The sequence below is a fragment of the Salvia hispanica genome, chromosome 3 (genome assembly GCF_029641045.1).
Source record: "Salvia hispanica isolate PSC_SH4W2 chromosome 3, Shi_PSC_v1, whole genome shotgun sequence".
Lineage (NCBI taxonomy): Eukaryota > Viridiplantae > Streptophyta > Magnoliopsida > Lamiales > Lamiaceae > Salvia > Salvia hispanica.
Genome location: NC_142694.1, coordinates 2,937,098 through 2,956,434, shown reverse-complemented (window position 1 = coordinate 2,956,434; position 19,337 = coordinate 2,937,098). Strand labels below are relative to the sequence as shown.

At 37.3% G+C, this 19,337-nt stretch overlaps 3 protein-coding genes across 4 annotated transcripts; 1 reads left to right on the top strand and 2 right to left on the bottom strand.

The window, feature by feature from the left end:
• Window positions 1–206: 206 nt before the first annotated feature.
• LOC125213726 (Tetratricopeptide repeat (TPR)-like superfamily protein) lies at window positions 207–10,537 on the bottom strand. The gene is made up of 19 exons (XM_048114422.2): window positions 10,412–10,537; window positions 10,231–10,305; window positions 9,337–9,456; window positions 9,182–9,222; window positions 8,517–8,728; window positions 6,527–8,358; window positions 5,893–6,102; window positions 5,136–5,801; window positions 4,751–4,983; window positions 4,455–4,665; window positions 4,187–4,342; window positions 3,813–3,970; window positions 3,532–3,724; window positions 3,026–3,411; window positions 2,664–2,844; window positions 1,868–2,097; window positions 1,055–1,715; window positions 771–852; window positions 207–690 (listed from the first exon to the last, which is right to left on the bottom strand). The coding sequence occupies exons 1-19, from the start codon at window positions 10,412–10,414 to the stop codon at window positions 392–394; spliced, it is 5,949 nt and encodes a 1,982-aa protein (XP_047970379.1). The 5' UTR covers window positions 10,415–10,537; the 3' UTR covers window positions 207–391.
• Window positions 10,538–11,567: 1,030 nt separating this feature from the next.
• On the top strand, window positions 11,568–13,699 carry LOC125214681 (uncharacterized). The gene is made up of 6 exons (XM_048115802.2): window positions 11,568–11,837; window positions 12,104–12,205; window positions 12,589–12,730; window positions 12,809–12,937; window positions 13,013–13,103; window positions 13,401–13,699. Exons 2-6 carry the CDS (start codon window positions 12,129–12,131, stop codon window positions 13,568–13,570), a joined length of 609 nt encoding a protein of 202 aa, XP_047971759.1. The 5' UTR covers window positions 11,568–11,837; window positions 12,104–12,128; the 3' UTR covers window positions 13,571–13,699.
• A 642-nt stretch (window positions 13,700–14,341) lies between these two features.
• PFK6 (phosphofructokinase 6) lies at window positions 14,342–18,984 on the bottom strand. 2 transcript variants are annotated; one of them, XM_089068402.1, is made up of 13 exons: window positions 18,781–18,984; window positions 18,033–18,079; window positions 17,876–17,915; window positions 17,697–17,759; window positions 17,482–17,619; window positions 17,064–17,222; window positions 16,878–16,931; window positions 16,471–16,539; window positions 15,917–16,046; window positions 15,418–15,671; window positions 15,212–15,260; window positions 14,989–15,143; window positions 14,342–14,788 (listed from the first exon to the last, which is right to left on the bottom strand). In XM_089068402.1, the coding sequence occupies exons 1-13, from the start codon at window positions 18,877–18,879 to the stop codon at window positions 14,585–14,587; spliced, it is 1,461 nt and encodes a 486-aa protein (XP_088924528.1). In that variant the 5' UTR covers window positions 18,880–18,984; the 3' UTR covers window positions 14,342–14,584. The 2 variants fall into 2 exon arrangements, with proteins under 2 accessions (XP_088924528.1, XP_088924529.1); XM_089068403.1 differs by lacking the exon at window positions 18,781–18,984 and having other exon boundaries at window positions 17,697–17,782.
• Window positions 18,985–19,337: the final 353 nt, after the last annotated feature.

Below are 19,337 nucleotides of genomic sequence, written 5' to 3'. Positions count from 1 at the left end.
TTCTCTGTATTTTTGATAAAAAAAATCGAATGTAGATAACATTTTCTGTTATGAACATTGTAATTGTTCTCTGTAATTTTACAAATTTTATACTGTCAATTTTTCATTAAAACATGAATTCACCTACTATCAAGATACTTTTTCATACATCGGAAGAGTATTGTTCTGTCATTTTATAAAATTAACTGAACAATAATACATGGTCGTACAAAAAGAGATGCAACCGAGTTTAATAAATCCTCTTCCTCAGAGGAAAAAGTAATTATATACGTATGTGCTCATAAAAATCTATAAGAACTAAATGTATATAATTATATACTCCTACAATAATACAAGTACTTCGATCACTCCACACTACAGGACTAAGGCAATCGGGTTTGGGTGGTAAACTTCAGTCAGATTTCGATGCATCATTCAGGCTATTCAGTTCCCCACGAGGTGGGGATGATGCAGAGGGAACATCACATTTGTTTCCTGACATAGGCTCAGAGTCGGCTGCAATGGTGAGCTTGTCCTCTGCTCCAGCCGAACCCTCCACGTTCTCATGCTCGGACGAAGTGGATGCTCCCTTTGGTGTTTTATCAGTCTCTGGCAAAGCGGATGATATCAATTTGTGGCTGCTGTGGCTTTCGGGCAATGGTGTGTGAACTTCTGGTTCGTTGGTTCTGCCAATCCCGTCTTTAGCTCCACCTGCAATGCATGTTTTTTCTTGTTGGGAGATCATGGTAGTTATACGAATTATTTAAGAACGGCTTGAAAGATTGAGAAACCTGTATGAGCAGCAGCGGCTGGCGGTGTTATTGGGGTGGTTGAAGGAGTTGATGAGCCTCCAATAGTTTTCCTAATCCTCGACTGTGATGTATTGCAGGAAACAATCGCAGAAACAATAAGGGAATAGAAGAAACAAATGCTGGAACTGAATGATCATGTAATGACTATTCATAGCAGAAACAATAAGGGAATTTTGATAAAAAATTGAGATAAATTTGGATTTTATTTGGTTTGCATTATTGTCCACAGAAATGGTTAATGGAGTGAGAGGACTAAAACGTACCTTTGCATTCTCTTCGCAATACTTGATAACATGTGAGACATTTATGCAATGGCCGTTCACGAGTGAGTAAGCCCATAAGAGAAGCTTCCGCGAAGTATTCATGTCTAGTATGTCAAGCCCATCGATGCCAGGCTGGACATAAGTTTCTGTAGCCAGCTGAGCAGGCACCATATACAAATTTATACCAGATGGAAGCAACGCGCAAGAGGTGTCCTTGTAGAAGTTGTAGGACGACCTGAGCAATGTGGATGCAGTTTCCAAATCTTCATCTGAAACTCGTTTGACTATAACATTCTTGATCTTGGACAACGAAGGGTTCCATTTGGTTTCGAGAGTTTTAAGATGGTTTGGATCCTCGAATGCTGAACTCCATAGTTCCTCAGTTTGCAGATCAACACATAGCACCTGATCACTTTCCATTCCACCCAATAAGTTCGCACCACGAACCTCAGTCGAGGGTCTTGAATGCAGTGGCGTAATCAGAGCCATGCTAATAACAAGAGATCTACACCAGGCAGCAGAGACATGCCTATATACTCTAGCAAAATTACTATTTGACAATTTTGGGTTCTTCAGACGCTTCCGGATCTTCTCATTTATTCCTTCAAGTGTTTCTACCTTAATATTTCTCTCCAGTAGCTGTATATATTGATAGACATATCTGCAAAACCACAAAAGGAATGGCCACACATGTACTGAGCATGTCTTGAAGAAGCATATTAACCATAAAAGATCTCACAAAGACGGCCACAGACCACAAACACACATTTGTATCTCGAATTATTCTGGCAATTTTTTTTGGAGCATACTTACCCAAAGAGGCTGCTTTCTGTCAATTCTGGGCTCTTGAGCTCAGCAAGACTGCAAATATCTGACCACAAGTTGACTTGCTCCAAGAACAAATTGAATAATTTCTCCAGTAAATTTGCCACATGCTCGGTAGCGGTGGAGTCGTCTGTACCAGCTTGAGATACAGACCTAATTAGGGCCCTAATGTACCTACCAAGAGCCACTGGCACAAGATCTTCAAGGCACAAGGAGAACTGCAACAATTACTTGATTAGAAATCGCAATTCCCAGTCAAAATATGATTGAGAAAAATAGCTTGGTACTATTAAGTGCTTATATTGTGGCCAGATTGAAAAGCTAGCCACTGAAAGACATTAGTTTTGGACAGAAAAAGTTGTATATTAGCTGTTGAAATACTATACAATCTCAAATATATATAAATCCATGGATTTCCATATATTTCTGATGATAGACAATGGAGAGCAAAGGTCCAAAGAATGAGTTGAAACAGGTAATAATAATGTTATCGAACAAATGAGAAGTTAATTTGACAACAATTCTTTCCAAATCTCCGAATAATAGCTTCTTTGTTTCAAGATGATGAAGTTCTAGCATTAGAAATCATTTGTGGCTGCATATTATACACCTATGACTGCATGTATGGCATGTGTGCATCTTTGTCCTCATAATAAGCACCAGATAAATGACATAAATATTACAAATACTAGTGATATAACCAAAATATTGCTCAGAAGATCTCATTTTGAGCATCTTAATAAAACCTAAGAAGTTAAAATAATGGGCATTAAAGCAGCAATACCCTTTTATCTGCTCGCAGAGAAATATAAGCCCGTTCAAGGGTAGTGATGTCTCCAGTCTCCTCCAACAACTTCAAATAAAACAAGATGTACTTCCTAATGCATGTTATGAATTTACGGGAACTTTCAGCTAAGTTAACTTCAAGAATTCGCCTATTCCCGGTTGGACCTGGAGTTTTGCGTCTGGATTATGACAAAACAAAAATTGATATCAGCATAACTGAAAGGGACTGTATACAGTATTACCTAAGATGACTTGTCCAACTGTTTTTAGAATAATTCATGTGCTGATACAGAATACCTAAAAAACCTAGGAAAAGGTACTTCAACTTTTAATATATCAGAGGTATACGAGCACTCATACCTTCCTTTCTTGACCGTGCTGTCGATCTCCCACATATTTATTGTGAATGATGAACGAGACGACTTAAAGCAAAAAGAAAGTTCCTCTTTTGCTTTCTCTAGATCCCCAGCTCCACCTCTCCGGTGCAGCCCTTGAGCAAGCACATATCTTGCTTTATGGAAATGCTTAAGGTCTCCTTCCACGCAAGATTCAAGGGCAGAAAGGCAATCACTGTAGAGCAGATCCCACACTTGCTCCAATTTCTGGAATTCTACCCCCTCGGAATTGCTATTGGGTACTCCATCCTTGACATTCACTGATGACTCCAGACTTTCACTAGTAAATCCTCCAAATATATTATTCACATCTTCCTTAGCTGATTGAGAAAAGGCATGTGCAGCAACAACCTGAAATACACACAGATACAGGTGCACATCAAAATAATGCTCAAAACATAAATTTAATTTCTATTAAGGGGAAAATATCTTCTACAGTTTTTCTACGATATGCTACCCCATGTTAGATACCTTTAAAACTTCTTCATTTCGTTTCCCAGATTTGCAGAGTAATTTTAACCGTGATGCGTGCATCCTGTAGAAAGGATCTACGGCTGATGGATTCAAGGCAATAGCCTGGGCATAGTACGAGAGTGATTTATCAAGAGAGTACCCAAGTTTCTCACAGAGTTTCCCAGCGTAAAATGCATGAGACCAATCTTCCCTATGAACCAAAAAAATTTAAACCACTAAGTCCATTAAACATTATGAAGAAAGTTTGTCATGCATCAGCCAAAAAAAAGGATTCATACTTGTGTTTAAAGGCTTTCTTGAAATGATTCATGGAGTTCTTGCAGAACATCTCCCATGTTGTATCTTTTAGGGGTGCGACAGATCTTTGATCATAAAATGGTACCACGTTCTGAAGACCATCATAGTACACTAAGGCCAACAACTCGTGTATCTCACCCTGAAACCAATTAGGGAGAAATATTAATGCAATATCATACACCCAAGCTTGATCAAGTAGAATGGAATATTCGAAAAAAGATTCCACGAAAAGAACAAAGAAGTCATTATCCATTTCAGAAAACAACATTTAACATAACATAAATAAGGAAACCCACAATTGTTTCATAGACCACCTATTTGTAAATAGAATTGGTGATATATATATGAATTGAACCTGTTGGGTTGCATCCTTTGCCAAAGCCAATGTCATCAATAAGCACCGCCTGCTCCTTCTTCTACTTGCCTCAACTCTCTTAGGTAGAGTATCATTTTTCCTCCACCCTAAAACATTAATTTGCTTACTTCCATCATTCAGCAACAAATCCACCTCCTGCAACCATAAAATTAAGATACACTGTTGATACTTATCAAGGTTTAACAGCTACCCCGGCCACCTTTCTACTTTTACACTAATCAATAAAATAAGAAAGTCAAAACCTTACTTCATCATATATATTTGCAAGCCTCTGCCAACTTTCAAAGCGCATAGGATTGTACAATAAATCATACTTGAATAGTTTTGCATTTTGCTCTACAAATTCCTCTCCTTCCTTAGTTAGAACAAAACCAGCCCACTTATCACTTGCACTCATTTCCTCAGACTGTCCAAGAAGGTAATACAAATTGCAATAAACTTCTAGGTATGGGTCAGAGCTGCAAACAAAGAATACAAATGACACATGTAACTGCATGCCATGATGATAAGTCAAGTAACTGGATAATCACCATAATTGAGTACCTTTCCCCTGATGAGTTCTGGTGATTGAAGGGTTCATTCTGTGAAAACATGATCTTCATCATGGTGTCCAGAAACCCTTTAGAACCAGCCACATCTGAAAGTTTATCCTCACATATTTCAGAATTGTCTAAGAACCTATCAATTGCATTTCCAGCCATAACATTGTCAGGCGGAAGAGGGAAATGTTTGCGTATGGCTCTTAGAACCCTCCGAAGTTTAGTCAACCCAGTTTTCTGAAAGTTGAATGATGAAGAATTTGTCAAAGAATTTCAGGACCACAAAGGTCATCTTGCACATTTAGAATATAAAAATGTAGGAGTAGGTTCAAGTGTTCAACTGTTGTGGAGAAAGCAAGGCAGATAGGGAGAAAAAAAGACCTACTTACAGATGAAGCTTTTGCATATGGAAGTATATATTTGAAAACCTCAGCGCACTGCTCTTTAGTCTGATAATCCCCCTGGCTTGTATTTTTATGCTTGACCAAATCCTCATTGCAAGATGAATCCGATCTCAAATTTAAACCATACAGACAGTAAAAACATTGATCCAGAGCATTGTCAATTGTTAGCTCAAGTTCTTCTCGTTCATCTTCAGTTAGCTGCTCGTTCTCGCCCTCCATAATTTGATTGTTCTCCATCTCTCCATTAGTGCACATGTTTTCAAGCTGAAAATCACAATTCTCCCTTGGTTTCTCTTTATCTAAGTGAGAGGAAATGCTGTCCAAACTAGGAATTTCGTCAGCATCTTTTCCTAAAGAATTATATTCATCTTCATCAGTTTTGTTGGCGGCCATATTGAGCATATTGGCATGTGATTCATTTGGAGATACTGGGTCAGAAATATTGAGGTGATCATCTTTTAAAGTCTGATCCAAATTTGTTTCTTGTCCCTTATTGAGAGAGTTACTATTAGATTTGAGCTTCATATCTAAGGCCAAAAGATGCTTAATTGCAAGTTTTAAGAATGTCCCATCTTGTTCTTCACCATTTCCTTGTGAACAGCATATTCCAAACTCTGCAAGCATATCATGAACTGCCACAACCAACTCAGCCTGATGAAATGTCAGAAATAGTTAGAATGCAAATTCCTGAGGGAAACAAATGGGGCAAAAAAGGTTCACAAAAAGTAGGAGCACATCTCACTTGAGATTTGATCGGAAGATTGGGGTTCAATTGCTGCAGTTTGCAGAATGCAATAGCAGCATCCACAAAATAACATTGTTCATTTTGGTCAGTTGACTCTGGAACACCAATCCCAGAAGACTTTTTGGCGAAGTATAGATTAGCAATATTGCACATAGCCATAACTAACAAAGACTGGATATCAGCTATAACTGCCGCAGGAATATTTTTCTGCAAGAAAATGTCAGATGTTAGTAAAGAGGACATGAAAATATGTTAAACATGTCTGTGAGTTTGGAGAAAAAACAGATGCAAAGACATAAAATTTGTCCATGCAATATTGTAACCAAAAATTCTGCACAGAAAAGAGTTTGATATTGTCAATTATGACAAACTTTTGTTTGCTTCCTGCAGTGAATACTTTGACAAGAAGATGAAGAAGCAGATGGATTAACAGGGTCAGCTGAATAAAAGGAAACTAGCATTATTGTTGACCTAGAAGTGAGGCATCAAATGAAATTATTATACTACAAATGAATAACTCAAAAGTGTGTTAGTTTCTCCACTAAAGGTCCTATTCCTGGTTTTGCAAGTAATGCAACTCCCAAGGTTGTTAAACCAGTCTTACTGGAACAAAAGGTTTTAAAGTACATACATAATTCTCATCTCGGGTTATGATGCTCTTGATTCTTGATGCAGATTGAGAAATGGCCTCCACCTCTTTGGTAACTAAAGTAATCCACTGCTTCCATAGGGTCTCTTTTGGCTGATTGTTAGAGAACAAAAATGTATTTAAATCGGGTGCATTTTCAGGAGTACTGCCAGCCAGACCAGCTCCAGCTAATAGTATTTGGAGTTTCCTTTTATGAGAATTCATATAGACATCAATATCCAGTGTTTCTGCCAGTTCACATGATTTGATTAGAACATCCAATGCAGAAAGCTCAACTGAGTTATTTCCTCTGCCTTCATTATCCCAGTCGTATGACTGATCAAAATGGACATCCTTTGCTGATAATAAGAGAGGTGCAAGTATATTAATACACTCTGCATGCATGCCTTTTTCAAGCATTTCCTGGGCTGATTTTTTCAACAAATAATCAACCTCAATCATATTTATTTCATGAAGGACCATATCAACTGTCAGTTTTTTCATAACTTTGCAGTGTGGCAAGCAAATAGGATCAGTAGTGCTGTTCATTTTGTCCCTATCCAGAAAAAGAGCCAGTACAACAGAAAGTTCCTTCTGTGATTTTTCTTTATCACCTTCCAATAGAGACAAGCGAGCACTTAACCAGAAAAAACGCACCCAAAAGCAATGGTTGCTTCTCAACAAAGACAAGTTTTCCACTGAAAACTGTTGTTTATGCTCATAAGCATCAGTCACAGGGCAATCAATTTTCCCATCCATCCCAGTGGTACTGAAAGGATGTTCCAGCGCTACAGATTCTATAATCTTACAAAGATGGTAGGATGCCTCTGACATGGAACTGCAAGTAGTAGATGTCTCAAACGACTGTAATCCAGAGTCATAATATAGCTCAGCCAGAAACAGACTGCATTCAGGAGTTCTCTCCTTACCCCAGTGCCTAATAACCTTCTCCAGGTCCAAAATTTTTGCAACATTATCATGATATAAAACGTTTCTATTTGCAAGTTTCTCTAAGAGCAAGTGACCTGTATGGTAAGCACCATAATTATTTGAAGAATTCTGAATAAATTCAATAACATCAGTAGATTCCAAGTCCAATGAATCAGCCACTGCATCAGCACTATGAGAAGATGGATCGGACTTGTGCTTCCAATTTATAGTTCTGGTTCCATCCACCAAATAAGGCAGCAGAAATTGCTGCACAATTTTAGCTACATCTTTATTGGTGGAAAAATCTGAATCCTCTTTGCCTGGTTTACGACTTTTAAGCCGACTGCTTCTTCTCTCTTGAGGTTGTTCCTCTAGTATGACTACTTCCTTCTCATTTACAGAGTTACGATCACACATGCCTGCACTAGCTGGCATGCATGTTAGTCCTTTATTTTCAAGAGAACAAGTTGAATTAGACGCAGAAGGAGGCAAATGTATGGTTAACTTAGCATCACCGGATATATAGTTCCCAGTTTCATGTTCAGAGCCATGTGAAGACAGTCGGTGTAAAATTTCCAGTAGTTCGCTAACAAGAGATATCCAGGACACCTCTGCAAGTTGAACTTCAATATTTTGCTTCAACTTTTTAACTGCTGTTGTCCTATCTGAATTTTCATCTATTGCTTTTCTCTTTACCGGAAATTTCAGGCGTATATGTTTTGGTTCTAGTTTATCTATACCTCGCGGAGTAAATGGAACTGGTTCAGAGTCCTCAATGGTACTTTTTACATGCAAAGCACGCGAGTGAGATGGCCAATGCCTTAATATCAGTTCTGCAACAGAAAGACAGGCCACTTCATCACCAATTGCAATTAGAACTTCCAGGAGTTTCTCCATGCAATTCCCTGAATTTTAAAATGATTAAATAGTATGGTTTCAGAAACATTAGTTTTAAAAAAGTAAAATTTGAAAAGGTGGTAATGATTGAAAAGACTACAAAATTTGAAACACAAAATGCATATGAAAGATAAGACTGGAGTAATTGTGACAAAAATATGCTTACAGTTACTAGGGCTGCATAGCAGCCCTTGCTCAAAAGCCCAACGGGAAATGCTTAATGACCCCATCGAGCAAGATAATGTCCCTAATTGGTTCCAGATAACAGAATCTTTACTATCAATATCTACAGCTTGAAGATAGCAGTGCAAAGCATTCTCATAATAGGAGGGGCCTTGTTCAAGAAAAACTGATGCAAGATTTTTCAATGCCAGAAATCTGCACACAGCTAAACAGCTTTAGTTAAAGGTATGTACAATGCCATGAATGCATAAAAGATCCTGCATATAGATTCACATCAGTCAAGCATTGCCAGCTTTCATCCAGACAATTAGACTGGGATCAGCAAGTACCTGGACAGCAAAATAAGAGATAGGCAATGCATACAAAAGCCATTAAGATATATTAAAGCACCATAAAGCGATGGACCAAGTTTTGACATAGAAAACAAGACAGAGTGCAAGAAAGAAATATCATGTGCATCTCAGACAAAAACAGTCAATAGCTAGGCTTGCGTTTAAATGTAAGGGTGGTTCTTTGAGCCAGGTAATAATAACGTGGACAAAGAAGGGGCACATAGTGGCCTCTTAAAACCCAACGACATTGTAGATATTCTTAAGCTTTTTCCTGTGACTGGATGATATAATCAAATGTATTTGTGTTCATCAGAACCTGAGCTGTAAAAGATGGCCATCACTTGTAGTGTTTTCCTCCTGAAAAAAATACAAATGGAAACTATAAATTGACACAAATCAAAAGCAGAAGTGACATACACAACAAAGAAAATGAAAAGGCAGCAAGCTAAAGAATTGTATAAGAGAAACGACCTGAGCATTTGATACCAATGGATCTTTCAATACTGACTCCAAAAGTTCCTGGGCTTTTCCATAGTCCTTAGCTTGTAATCTCAAAAGTCCATCATGATACAACTGAGATAGATGAAATTCCTAAAAAGAGCAAATCCAATAGATGAATATATGAATCTTTCATAACATTTTTCCATAAAGGGAATAAGAAAGAGGTGGTGGGCACAAAATTCATATGCTAAAGTACAATTTGCTGCAGTTTAACAAAAAAACCAAGATATCAGCAAATAATTAGAATCAAGGTGTAGCATGAATAGCCATGGAGTAGCTGCAGAAGCTATCAGTTTTTCAATGGTGTAGTCAATTTATTCTTTTAGGAGTCTTGTGTGCAAAATTCTTCCAAGGCAACCAAACTTAGCAGGATTCTTGTGAACTAGGTATCCTGCTAGTATAGTTTGATGCTGTTATTTAATGTCGATAAATAGTAAGATGAAATAGATCCGATTGAAGATGATTGCCAGGGGTTTCCAGTCCAATTAGGGGAATTGTTCTAAGATTTACTTACTACACAAACAAGCCTATTAGGGAATCAACACGTACTCTGCCCACTGTACTATTAAGACACTGAATGCCCTAACCTTACCTAAATACATAAACTCTGAGGCATTACATTCACCTTGCGGATAAAATAGAGTAACAATACTCCCTCCAATAACAAACTGAACGTCCCCCACTCAAACAACAACTGTTGGATGAAACCCAAACTTTCTAAGTTCAATGCAACCCAGTCTCTACAGAATTAGGGCTTCAATTCCAGTACAACGAAAACTCCATTAAACACATAACATGTCAAAATTAAGCTGCAGATTACTCGAAAACAAACATAAACCGGTATTAGCTGACGCAAATTCTTGCCTGCGCTTCTTTCGTCGGAGCTAACGGCTGCCATGTATTCCGCGAATCCGTATCGTTGATAGCTGCAAATGAGAACTGAACTCCATGGCAAATTTGAGAAGTATGAGAATTAATAGATTAAACTTGATAATTTTAGAAGTAATAAGATTCATAACTGAGTAGAAATTGTGTGCAATCTTACCATTTTGCGGATTCCAGAGAAAAATCACAGTTGGGAGAAAATTCACATCGACGTTGCTTCTGATTTTTTAGATTTAGGCGCGGTTTTTGGTTCGCTATATATATACGAGCGGTGTGCTAATTTACTGTCTTAATTTTTACCTTTTTTTGTGGGTGCAACAAAAAAAAGGGGAAAATGGACTAATCGAAATACTCCCTCCGTCTATGAATAGGAATTCCGTTTTTCTATTTTGGTCCGTCCACGGATAGAAGTCCCGGTTCATAATTACTATAAATGGTAAAGAGACCCCACATTCCACTAACTCATTCCACTCACATATCATTTAAAACTAATATATACAAGTGAGATCCCTATTCCACTAATTTTCTTCCACCCACTTTTCTTATCATTTCTTAAAACCCATGTCAAATAGAAATGAGACTCCTATTCGTGGGCGGAGCGAGTATCGAATAATAATTCAGGCATTTTGTGGGTATTTAAAATAAATTTTTAACATCATTGTGGGATAAACTCAAAAGCGTATTTGAGTACTTTATTGTACTACTATTAATAAGTTTATTCCATAATCTAAAAAATAGTGAATATATAGATTTTGAAATTGACATTTTCGATTAAAAAAAAAGGTATAATCATAACTGAAGTATGAAAAAAAGCACAGTTAGTTCTGATTTTTAAATCGAAATTGACGATGTCTCATACTAACAATACCAAAAAAACATCCAATGGTACTGCAAATCAATTTTATCCTATTAGTAGAACCATCAAACTCAAATTTGCAATTCGCATCCACAAATTCGATGATATGCCGATGAAGTGCCTCCTTGCCGATAAAGAATCAGAGTTCACCACCAACGAGAAAGATAATCGGAACCTCATGCTTGTGCATGCGACCCTTATTAACCCTTGACCCTTGCTACCGAACCATTAGTCAATTGTTAGAACCAATCTGCGGTTCTAAATTTTACCGATTCACGACTAAAGAAATTTGGATGTGTATCAACCCGATTCCTTTTCATTTTGCGATTCAGCACGGGATCATAATCAACCATTCTGAATTAATGTTTATCGGGTCGGTTCCAGTTTTGGGTCGAACCGTCAATTCGACACCCATAACTGGGTCGGGCTGGCCCAACCAATAATTGGGACGCTCCACTCTCAGCCCAATTCATCTTCTTCGTCTGATTTTTAAATTTTTCTTTTTATTTCAAACCTATGATTATTTGAAACACGCATGATTCTGCATCTAAATTTCTAATTTTCCCGTCACCACTCAAATTCTCAGGCATCAATTCCACAAATTCATCCGATTTCATCCCGATCTATTCTCGAATCCCTAAACTCACCTACAATTGACACAAATCTCAGAGGAAACAGCTTACGGAGCGACTGGAGCTGCGGCACATGCTGTAGATTCAGAAATTTCAAGGTAATAGAGAGATAGAGACTTATCCAAGGAAATAGAGAGATTTTTGTAGGCGCGTCACTCAATATCTCACCTGAATTATGCTATTCTTTGTGTCACTGCTTTACACTGAAATTTGTAATTAGACTGCATAGTTTGGTTCAATTGTCCGCGTAAACGTTTGTAATTAGACTGCTTCAAAGTAAATAAGTAATCGTGTTTTTTGCTTTGCATTGCATAGTTTTTTCATATTGTGGACACCAGATTCTGAGTTTCAGCTTTTTTTTCAGGTGACAACTTCGACTGACGAGAAACATGAAATGCTTCAAGTGGTTATTTGTATGCTCTCTGATCGGGCTACTCAGTAATCCATCATACAGTTATGGAAATGTGTAAGTAATCTAAGATTGCTTTATTGTGTATTCATGTGCTAGTTAGAACTGTTTATGCTTAGATTTGCATAGTTGTTAAAATCAGATAGACCAGTTCTATAAAAAGGGATGTGAGTTTTATCTAAATTATCTTCTTATGCCAAACTAAAACCTAAGAAATCACACTGTTTTTGGATCCTGGCAACTCCTGTTACACCGATGAATAAGAGAAACTAAGATACTGATGGATATGGTGGCGAAACAGAAATTGATTTGGCTTCATTTGGTTTGTAGTTTTCGTCATTACAACAACATGATACGGCACTTAGTTAATTAAGGGGTCACTAATAATCATATAATCTTTGACTATAAAGTTTGTATATAAAACATTTTTATGTTTTCAGTGTGAATGACGATAAAGTTTTGCGCGTTGGTGAGGAGCTTTTCAAGGAAGTATTGCCGCTTCAAAATGGGGCTCGCTTCTACCACTTGCATGGATTAAAACCTCAGATGTGGTATGAAGTGAAGATATCATATCCTTCTTCTGTATGTCCGCCATTTTCATATGTTATGCCATTTGGGATTCGTTGACAACGTCACCTAATTACATTGAAGGAATAACAGATACCAGCCAGTTTTTCTTTGCAACTAAAAAGAGGTGCTCCAGATTTGGGTCTGAATCAAGGAAGAAAATTGCTCAACACTGAAAAGATAATTTTCAAGACAGATGGAATCACCTCATTGATTGAACAGGTTTGTTTTACCTGTAAATGCGTCTCCTCATATTCTTGTATGCTGATGTTCACTACTTTGGTATTTTTGGCTTAGGGCGAAATGTCTGTTCTCGTGAACGTCGAACCTGAAGGGGTTGTCGCGATACCAGGGAAGCAGGAAACAGAATATATCATTTTTAATATAGGTACTCCAGTTTTCTATTCCAATGCTCTTCATTTTCTACACCAAGAGAAACTTCTGCATCGTTTTTTTTCTTTTTATTTTGTGCACAGCATGTAGAGAACATTTTTTTGGTGCAGCCTTATGCTCTACCAATTTCACACCATCTCTTTGCAATGTTTCTTGTCCACATGCTTCTTCACAATGTTTCTACGTGCTCACAGATTACCTCTATATCTATTCTCTGCACTTCATTTACATATATTTCCATAAAAACACAGCTTGCTTTGATTGTCTTGACCGATCTCCATCTTTGCTTCAGTTTGTGACGAACTGTTTATGGGCATTCCCCACGAGGCTTGGTACGTTGTAGTTTTCGTATTGCTTGGTTTGGTGCTGGCTTTTGTGGTTCCTTCCTATCTGCCTGTGTTCTTGCTGCCAAAAAACGGTAGACAGCCATTGTTCGTTCATGCTGTTACCAAGGCTTCATGAAGCCATCTCTTTGCTGCATCTTGCAATTATATGTTCTCAAGATATTTGATTTAGATGGATTATTTGGCTTCACATTAGTTTGACATTATATCATTTTTGAATTATAAATAATGGTCCTTCATGAATGCATTTGACTGTCTATAGTTAGTTACTTGTGTAGTTCTGTTGTTACTTCCAAATTTTGAAAATTGAAACCCAACCCCGATTTGGAATGTCTGTGGCTCCAAAATTAAGTACTCCCTTCGTCCGCCATTAGGAGTCCCGGTCACTTTTGCACACTCTTCTCAATATTATTCTCTCTTTTACTTTACCATTTCTCCACTTTAACTATCATTTTTACAAAACGGGTGCGCAAAAATAACCGAGACTCCTAATAGCGGACGGAGAGAGTAGTTAGTTATGTAATTCTCATTGGCCATGATAGAGTATAATAGTTATTCATAAATTTAAAAGCCGACATATTAGATATAATGATGGTTATAACTGAAAAAATTACTACAAAATTTTCTCATTTTTGGTTTGAAGACGAATATTTAGTTTTTTTTTTCATTTGTTGTAAAAAAATGATTTAGCCATCTTGGCAAGATGTGGTATCCATGCTGCTACTTAAAATTCATATGGATATAAAAAATTAATTGATTACTTAACACTAAAAACAACCAATGAACCAGACTAATGCAAGGGAACATCGTTTTCAAATGTACACACATTTAATTTTATTCGAACAAACCATATAGACTCAAAACACAAGGAAATGAAAAATCCAACATAGAAATTCAGAAGTACTATCGTCTTATATAATCAACATCATTTGTTAGACACCAATCGACGTGTTATACAATTACACACTGACAAATAAATACAAGCTTAAAAACCAAGGCACTGGTAAAGTTGAAAGAAGTATTCCTACACGACCCCATTAACATGTTATTGTACGAAACCTCAATCAAAGCTGCAGCCAAATCATGCAGAACAGGGGAGAGGTAGTCGAGGAGAGAGGATCGAACCGCTTTTCTATTTATTGCCCTTTTCTTTATTACCTGTTTTCGCGTCTGCAATATTTGTTGTATCGTCCATTAGTTGAGATTGAGGCCCTTCTTCTTTCTTGGCTTCGTCAAGCAGTTTATGGGTGAGGAAGCTCGGTTGGTTTGTCGAAGAGAGAAGCCTTGCCCACATCCTGTCAGTTATCACAACCTTGTTTTGCTGCTCAGTTATACGCTGCGCAGAAACAGTTTGATGTCATCTCCATATCATAACAAGTCCTCACAATGTTAACTATAAACAAAATTAATTTCTTCACTTAAATGATGTAAACTAGAACCCTTATAAGTCAAGGCTGCTTCCTGACACTCGAAAGAGATGTACGACTTATTTTAACAAAACTATGATGACCGCTGTCTAAGTAAATTGTGACTTACATTGAAAGGAATGTATGTATGCCGGCCATTCACAAGGCCACTTGTGAAGCCTGTAAAACCTGACATGGCTCCATGAACGGCGCTTTGAGCAAGAAGTGTGCAGTACACATTATCAGATGCATTGCTCGGTATGGCACGGATCATGTAAGTGGGATCTATGAAAACAGTGGTTTAGTTTCTTATTTCCAATAGATAGGACAAGTAGATAATCCTTTGAACTGACCTATGTATTTAAGAGTGATGAGAAGCTTTTTTTCCTTTGAAAAGTGTTCCTGTAATAGGGAAAACCAAATTTACAAAGTAAAGGATAAACTATTACAGCTTTTGATAGTGTATATATTTGTGCTGAAAAGTGTTTCTGAATTGGTTACTTGTTTTCCATCCAGTTATTTGCATTTTGTCAGAGAACAAATATAGAAAGATCCACACCTTAATTCTTTGAGAAAGCCACAAACCGACATCTTGAAGTAGCTTGTTCCCTGAAGCATCCCGTTCGTTTTTAGCAGCAAGAAGATCCTCTCCTGCTCCTTCAGCAACAACAATGACCATATGTCCATTTTCTTTAAGCCTCTTCTCAATATATTCGAAAAGTCCACCTTGTCCTTCTAAATAAAATGGGGACTCGGGTATCAAACAGCAGTCAACATCTCGACTGGCCAGTGTAGCGTACATTGCAATAAATCCTATACAAGTAATTGATCAAAGTTAGAGGCTATTAGCAAGATGATCAAAATAACTTTAGATCTTGAAGGAGCAAGTTGATTTTTCTCAAGTATCAACAGTTTTCTGTCATTTGAAAGGGATACCTATCTTGCTTCGTGTATATTTTACTCCTTATACTCGGTCATAATAAAAATTAATGCATAAACACAGCATAAAATATCGGAGTATATCAGTCAACGGTATAATTGCAGGAATTTTTTTTTACCACTGTAGCGGCCCATAAGTTTCACGACACCAATTCCATTTTCTGCACTCTCAGCCTCAACATGTGCAGCATTAATGGCACGCTGAGCTTCCTCCACAGCAGTATCAAAACCAAATGATTTGTCAATAACCTGATATGATAATCAGGTTGAACTGAATCTTGTCAGTACCCAAAGCGAACAATCTAGTGAATACACAGAACATTATAACCTCCAAATTTCCATCACTGTCTGATAAAGTTAATCTCATAAACTAGAACCAACATGGTTTATGTTCACATGGATTATGATGCAAGAAGAACATCATCCGTTAACCACGATATTTGGAACACAAGGTGCGGTTTAGCTGAGAACTAAATATTTGGTCTTTAGAGAACAGGTATTGGGATTGTGAAGAAAAATTACTTGTGCATTCACACAATGCTATATTAGCTAAGGCTTTTGACACTCAGGATTTTTTCCTTCAAGTTGACAGCATCATCTAGATAATTCATATGATGATCCAGAGAAAAAAGTGACAAGCATATAAATGAATTAAATGATAAATAACAGGTACCGGTATGTCATTGTCAATTGTCTTGGGAATTCCAGCAACTGCAACCTTTAAACCCCGCTTACGAATTTCCTGGAAAACGAAAAAAAAAGGAAATGACAAGTCTCCTGAAAATTTCAGCTTCAGCATGCATAGTATGAAGATTTTTGTTGGAAAAATGTCAGCAAAACTATGGAGTCAGTAACTTCGGCCTGTATAATAGAAGGCAGTATACTTGAGGTACTATTAAAGAAGTCGTAACATTGATTCTCAAAAGTTTATAAATTCTCATAAAACGTAGGGAGTAATTTAGAAAAGACAGTTTGAGGTTCAAGTCAAAATCATTTCATAACTCATTAGAATTAACAAAGAAAAACAAAGTAAAATCATGAATTGTTGTTCTACTTAGTAGGAGAACTAAATCAGATCACCTCATATATTACAGCTGCTCCCTTTTGGGTGCCATCCCCTCCAATTATGTAAACCTGATCATCATCTTTTCATTAGTTGCATAATGAAGTCCAGTGCAGCAGATATCTAGTGCATTGCTAAGTGGATAGTTGAATGGAACATCAACAGAAAACCCTCTAGCTATAGAAAGTATAGTCAAGACTTACCTGATTAAATCCACGGTCCTGAATGCTGTCAACAATCTTCACGGTATCATGACCACCTCGGGAAGTTCCCAGGATGGTCCCACCACGCTTATGTATGTCATTTACAATCTTAGGTGACAAAGGAATGGTATTCTTTGAATAGAATCCCCTGTAGCCTCCCTAACAGAATATATTATGCATTAGGAGTACATAAAATAGAAAGGATATAGCAGCACTACCTTATAAAGCAGTGGCCAAAGCAATAATGTAGTTTCCTAATCAAATGTATAATAACTTACAACAGTAAATATGCATCACAAACAAGAAGACACAATAAACTAGCATCAGAGTAATTGGAGAGCATTTAGTACCATACCAAGTTTATGACCTATGTGTAACACCTTGTTAAACATCGCAACTAGCAATAAATAAAACTTACATCAATTCCCAAGACTTTGGTGGCACCGTACATATAATCAAGGCTATGCACAATCTCCCTGATCACTGTGTTTAGGCCCGGACAGAGACCTCCACATGTCACAATACAAGCATTCACTTCTTCTGGAGTAAAATACACCTGTTTGACATTGATGCATTCAAATACTGGAGTTCCCAAAACTTAATGACTTGAATACAAGAAAAAGGAACATTTACCTTTTGACGTGGACCAGCTCGCCGGAAATGTACCCCTCTTGGAGTATCCTTGTGAACAACAATCTTCATAGAGAAGCATAATTGGTCTGAGAACGGTAAAAACAATCTACCTTTTCACTAGCATGGGGTACAGAAAAATACTCCAATTAAGACCTTCTTTAAAACACAAATGTGCCCACCTTTTGAGGTACACTATCATCCATGTCAACAAAGTACTGCCTGAAATCATAAAAAAAGTGTTAATATGTTCTATTTTATTCTTAGAGAAATGATCAGATGTGGAACATCAAGCCAGAAGGCACACATCTGAGAGGGAGAAAAGTGTGGTTAACTCACTTGACAACTGAGTATGCAGGATTCGAGCGTAGCGGATTGGGATAGGTCTGCCAAACAATTAAAGAACCAATGTCAATGTTCACTTCTTCAGTTTCTCTGTACTTCCTATTTTATCTCATGTCCCAGTCTTATTCTTCCTAGCTTAAAAAAATTGTAGTAATTGCCTTTCTCAAATGAAAAAATAACCATATGCTACTATAAAAATGTTAAAACCGTCAATCAGAAGAAAACAAAATTGTCCTTTATGCACTCTAGCTTAAATCCACATTTTACATTAGTTCCTAATTCCACGAGATCATGAACACTCTCATGCGGGCACCATCAATACAAGCCAAAAGCACGAGATTAAAACAAACAAAACAAAATCATTAAATAGCCTCAGAATCCAGTAGTTAACTGCATCTCACAAATATTAAATACTAAAACAGAATAAAATCATCAGCTACTTAATTAAGCAGATTAAATGAATTCGTCACTATGTGCTGCAATTGCAAACACTTCAACATCCTGCAGCTGAAGCTGAAGCTGAGCACACATTCGCTCAGTATCCCCAATCATTTCGCCCTCTAATCTCATAAAAATCGAATCGATTCTCCACACACAAATCCACCACAACACACACTACCACGCAGCAGGCGCGATCGCGCAACATCCAAACAAATACAGCTATCCAGCACTACGCTGAAGACAATAGACACAGATTCATATACGCATATCATCAATGCAAACAACACACACACTAACGTACGGGAAGATTGGGAATATAATCGGTGATATGAGGCACATCCTGGAGAACGTAGCCGAGCTGTCCTTCCGTCACCTTCATCTGGAAATTGGTCGTCGCCATTATCAAACTCTCTCTCTCTCCCACGCAAATCTATGCCTATTTCTTCTCGAATGTTGTAGAGAAGGAAAATTTTGTTAGTTCTTGAATAAATAATTTCTGGTTTAAAAGGGAAGGATTCGAGTTTCTCGTGAACATTTAAGTGCATAGGCACTAGATATATGTATGTTTGAATTAAAAAGAAGTCTACTCCATTTTTCAGATAAAATTTTTAGTTCACTCTACTTTATCAGCTAAAATAAATATTTTAGAAATAATGATAAATATATGTGTGTTCATGCACGTTTGTGTTAAAATGACAACCCCTCTTAAAGTGACACCGTGACACCACTTATACAGCAATATTATAAACGCTACACAACAATATTACGAACACTACACAGCGATCTATAGATTGCTATATAGTGTGTCGAATATTGCTGTACAAGAAAAATTGCTGTATAAAGAGCAGCAAATTGCTG